This window comes from Coenobita brevimanus, chromosome 48 (genome assembly GCF_032717465.1).
Source record: "Coenobita brevimanus isolate Jiangsu-jjx chromosome 48, ASM3271746v2, whole genome shotgun sequence".
NCBI lineage: Eukaryota > Metazoa > Arthropoda > Malacostraca > Decapoda > Coenobitidae > Coenobita > Coenobita brevimanus.
The window spans coordinates 16002599-16007969 of NC_137001.1; the positions used below are offsets into that span (position 1 = coordinate 16002599).

Genomic DNA, 5371 nt, shown 5'->3' on the forward strand with positions numbered 1-5371 from the left:
AATGACTGCTTTGTATTCTTTTTATTCCATAGGAAGATATTTGCACAGAGACTTCATTCTTTCACTAGATTATCGTTAATGTCTCTACTCATAGTAGAAGTTGTTACAATAATCAAATGTACTGTTATGTATGAGGTAGACAGGGCCATGCAGAGACCGTTGGAGGGGCAGGGGCTCAAAAGTTAAAAAGGGGCACATGGAGCATGAATTTGAGAAAGGATGCAAAAGCATACCTGACTATAACTGGTTGAATTGTAGCAACCCATATTCATAAAGATAACATCGAATCACAACATACCACATCATTGTTCATACTCAAATTACTCATGTATAAATTAGTAGACAGAGGCCAGTAATAATAAAAATTCATATTTCTGAAATCTTAAATGTTTATTGTTTTATAATCCATCCTGCATTTATTAACAGACATCATAGACATGAATGATGTATTCATAATTATTTTATAATGTTATTAATGTAACTAAATGTAACTGATTAATGAGAGAAAGAATAGAGATTAGAGGTCACTAAGGTGTGTGTGTGTGTGTGTGTGTGTGTGTGTGTGTGTGTGTGTTTACACATCACAGTGGCATCTTCTCTTGCAGTTACAACAGCAACTTCCTGTTGCCCATGCTCTTAAAAATATCAATGACTTCACTAAGGTTGACTGGAATATCCTTTTCAATCGCATGTAAAAGAAGCTCCGACAACCTCTCCTCTGTGCAAAGGGTGCGAAGTTTTGTTTTCACCAGCTTCAGTTTTGAGAAAGAACGTTCCACAGTAGCTGTAGACACCGGAAGGGTGCCGTAGGTCTTCAGCAGCTCAGTCAAGTTAGGGAAAACCACATGTGCATTGTTTTCTTTGACCACTGTAAGAATAGATGTCACACTGATGGGTGAGGGGCATGAGTATGATGCATGGAAGACCTTAAGTTCTGTCTGCAATTTGTCTACTTCAATGTTATAGAACTGACAGAGTTTCTTCACAGCTTGCAGTGCTTCTGTTGGAGGATTTGCTGTTTTCCAGTTCTCTGGAACTGTCAGGCTGTGGAAAGCATTTAGGATTTCCCAAGTGGAGTTATCTTCTCCTTTAAAGCGTCTCCGAAGCTCATGTGTCATTGTGTCCACAAAAACGTAATACACTTTAACACGATAGTAGTCTTGCAAAGTAGGGAAAGTGTGATCAACAGTAGCTGTTGTGGCAGTGAACTTGTACTTAGCTGGCATTTTCCTCCTCCTAGCTTGACCAGGAATCTCAGTTGGAGGGTCCAGGCCTACTGATGCAGCCTTCTCTGTAGCCTGTTTATACATATTATCAAACTCCTCCTCTGTTCTGCTGTGCGCCAGTCCCTGTAAAACTCCATTAACAACTTTGTATGCTGCACCCAGGTCCATGTCTTTCTGCTGCAAAGCATTAGAAGCCATCGCAGTTACCTGGAAAATTGGACAGGTGATTTCCAAACACAGGAAGAATTCAAAGTTGATGCTCTTGAGTAGAATCATTGCATCACCTGCTGAAGAGTCAGGAGGGTCTTGCTGTGTCATTTCCTCAAGAAACTGCATGACAGCTGGGAGGACCTTCCTCAGAGTGCAAAGGGTCTGTTTCTCTGCAGGCCCACCGCGTGTCTGACAGCTTCTTTAGCTCCAGTGGACGCCGATCAGGGTACATCGTCTTCTGCATTTCAATAAATGCAGAGTGTCGTTTGGATGAGTTGGCCACAAAAGCATAAAGTTTCTCAACTAGGTTAAAGAAGCTGACAAAACAGATGTTCGACTTTGCACTTTCAACTAACACCAGATTAAGGCAGTGTGCCTGGCAGTGTACGTACAATGAATTTGGATTTCTCTCTCTTTCAACCCAACCGGATACCAGCTAAAAGACAAACGTCAAACAACGAGAAAAAAGACAAGAAAATGGCAATGCAAAATTGCGAATCACTACAACTGAGGGCAGGGCACATTGTGGATCACGTGATCGAGGTCGACCAAGGTAGATCTAAATTATTATTTTTTTATTATTATTTTGGGCTGCACAGACGGATTTTCACACACAAAAACTCTGACAAAAGGGCACTTTGGGCATCAAGGTTCAAAGGGGCAGGGGCTCAAGCCTCCTCCCCCCCCCCCCTCTGCACGTGCCTGGAGGTAGAGATATAATAAACTTGGTCCACAAATGGGGACCATGGTCACACCAGAAGCTATATTTACGTTTTCTGTGATCGGAGCTCGAAAGAGTATGTGCTTTATTAGGGTATACATTACCATACTTACTCGAATCATTTAGCTGCATTTTGCATATTTCACTTGTTTTCAGAGGTATTTTACTGTATTCTCTTACAGATGAAAGTGGACCCAGCACCCAGTCAGCCACCAAATTTTCCTGTGAGGTCCTTCTATTTAGTCAAGGGTGCTTTGGCTCATGTGCAGGAAAATCCAGTGCCTGAGGGAGCTGATGTGATAGACTTCACACAGATTCCTCCTCCACTGGATGAACTGACAGACGAAGAGGATTTTGATGATGATGTCTTAGATGACGACTACAGGGACCCTTCATTTCTTCCAGCTGAAGTTAGTGGCACTGTAGACCTTCACCAGTATAGTGAAAATGAAAATGAAGATGGTGAAGTTACTGATAAAGAAAAGGCTCCACCCTCAAAGAAAGCTAAAGTACAAAGTATTTCTTGGAAAAAGAAGCTTCCTTCATATTCTAAGTTCAGAGAAGCAACAAATGGTGCTGAGGAAAGAAAGAATTTTCTCAAAACAGAGCTAAAGGGCAAGAGTAGTGTTAAACTATTTGAACTGTTTGTCACTGAAGAATTGTTAGAAACTATTGTCAGTCAGTCTGTTTTGTATGCAAATCAAAATAACAGGCATGATTTTCATCTAAGTACAAGCTGCATAAGAATTTTTGGGGGGAATTTTGATGTATTCTGGATATCCCAGGTTACCTAGTGAGCGGCAGTATTGGTGCCTAGATGAAGATTTTGATACTGTTATTGTTAGAAAAACAATGCCTAGAAATAGATTTTTAGAGATAAAAAAAGTATCTTCATTTTGTTGATAATACTACTGCTAAGAATAACAAAGATGACAGGGCATTCAAGATTAGACCATTGACTGATTATCTGAATGATAAGTTCAAGGCATTTGGAATATTTTTGAAGCAGTTGTCGATTGATGAGCAGATTGTGAGATACTAAGGAAGGCATGGTCTAAAACAGTTCATTAGAGGAAAGCCAATCAGGTTTGGTTTCAAACAATGGGTTATGTCCTGTGGGATAACTGGATATTGTTATCAGATAAATTTGTACCAAATCAAAGAAAAAAGGTGTGCTAGTAATGAATTCACTGATACCCTAGGAGCTAAAATTATTTTAGATATGGCTCAACACCTGGGACAGTATGATGATCATGAGATATATATTGACAACTTCTTTACCAGTCACAAGCTGCTCACCCATACAGCAGGATTAGGTATTAGAGTTACGGGGACAACACGCACAAATCGCACTGCTAATTGCCCCCTGAAGGATGACAAGACAATGAAAAAAGAAGCTAGAGGAACACATGATTATAAATTTGATTAGAAAAATGAAGTGTTCTTTGTGAAATGGCATGAAAACAGCCTTGTTACCATGGGCAGCAACCATCAGTCAATCACTCCATTGGAATCTGCTAAAAGGTGGAGCAACAAAGAAAATAAAGAGGTAAACATACCTCAACCTCAGGTAATAAATCAGTACAACAAATACACGGGAGGAGTTGACCACCTAGACTGGCTCATTCAGAAATACCGCATAGCTGTAAGATCAAAGAAATGGTATTTCAGCTTGATTACAAACTGTATTGACACTGCAGTAGCAAATGCATGGATACTTAGCAATTTCATCAGTGACAAACCTGCATCACTTCTAGATTTTAGACGCTCTATTGTTAGGGTGTACCTTCAACTGCCATCTGCCTCTCAACCAAAATCTTCAGGACGTCCACAACAGAAGCACCAGAAAATTCTCCCAGCAATCAAGTATGACACAACAGGGCACCATATTGAAAGGACTGAAGATGGAAAACAGAGGAAATGTACCTACTGCAAGAAGAAAGTAAGAAAGCAGTGCATGAAATGCAATGTTGGGTTGCATATTGGAGAGTGTGATGTGAAATGGCACACAAAGTAAATGATCTGTGAGTGACTAAGCTACTATACATTTCAGCGGCTGTGTTACCTCGATTTTCTGGGTTTTCTCGGTAACGAAGTGTTGGATCACTATTATACTTTGCCACAGTTTATTTCACACCTAGCGCTAATTTCTGACTGCATAGTGCATTACCAGAAGTGTATGAGTAAGCTACATACTCTTGACAGTTGAGAGAAATTCCCGATATCCAGAGACAGTATTCGGACACAGCCATCACTACGTCACTCCTTAGACCCCACCCACCTCTCTCCCCCTACCTGTATGATCCCTCCTTCCTTCTATCACTCTTTACCCCCTCCCTCCCTCAACCTCCCCCCTTCTCTCTCTCTCTTTCTCTCTCTCTCTCTCTCTCTCTCTCTCTTGGATTCATAACTTACGGTGCATGCTGTATTCCTGAAGTATATAGAAATATGGTATACCAACATGCACGCGTCATTTTTGTAAAGTGGAAGTAAAGCCTTGGGTACGGTAATGTGGAGGGTAATAACGAGCGAGAATGATGGCAAACAGATGGTTTACTGGAGCTGAGCAGTTTGAGGTGTTGCGAAGTTACATGGTTTGTTAAACGGGTTTGTGGCTGCACTCTACAGTAATACCCCAGAAATACAGGACGTTGGCTCCAAGGATTAACAGTATGGCATATAAGTTACGTCATTGTCCCCGTGGCTGCAGGAATGGCATTGTCATGCAGCTTTTATCCTTGTTTACCAAGGAACAGAGAGACAATCGGCTGAGGTTCAGTTTGCACAGGTGCGTGTCGTTTATAGCTATATTACTGCAACCCATTCATTCCCATCACTAACTTGATGAGTGATGGGCTCCATATCAACGGATATGCATAAACTATCTATACGTACCCGAACATGGGTAAAGAAATTGTCATATGATCTAATAATACACCATATAAGGTATTCACTTGGTTATAATACAGCACATCATGCATTTTCACATATGGTGGGTGGTGTAAGAAATTTAAGGGTTAAGGACAGAAGCCACCTTCATGTGTGTGTGTGTGTGTGTGTGTGTGTGTGTGTGTGTGTGTTTTATTTATACATTTTCTTTGCCAAGGTTTCGTTGTTAAAGCGGTAATGGATCAAGGTGAATTTTGTCTCCAGCCCTTACAACACTTCACTCGGGCAGACTTGCAGGCCAGGCTGGAGGAGGCAAAAATGGGTG

At 41.0% G+C, this 5371-nt stretch overlaps 1 protein-coding gene across 1 annotated transcript; it reads right to left on the reverse strand.

The window, feature by feature from the left end:
• Window positions 1-605: 605 nt before the first annotated feature.
• Window positions 606-1544, reverse strand: LOC145399311 (zinc finger MYM-type protein 1-like). The gene has a single exon (XM_080271976.1). It carries the CDS (start codon window positions 1542-1544, stop codon window positions 606-608), a length of 939 nt encoding a protein of 312 aa, XP_080128102.1.
• Window positions 1545-5371: the final 3827 nt, after the last annotated feature.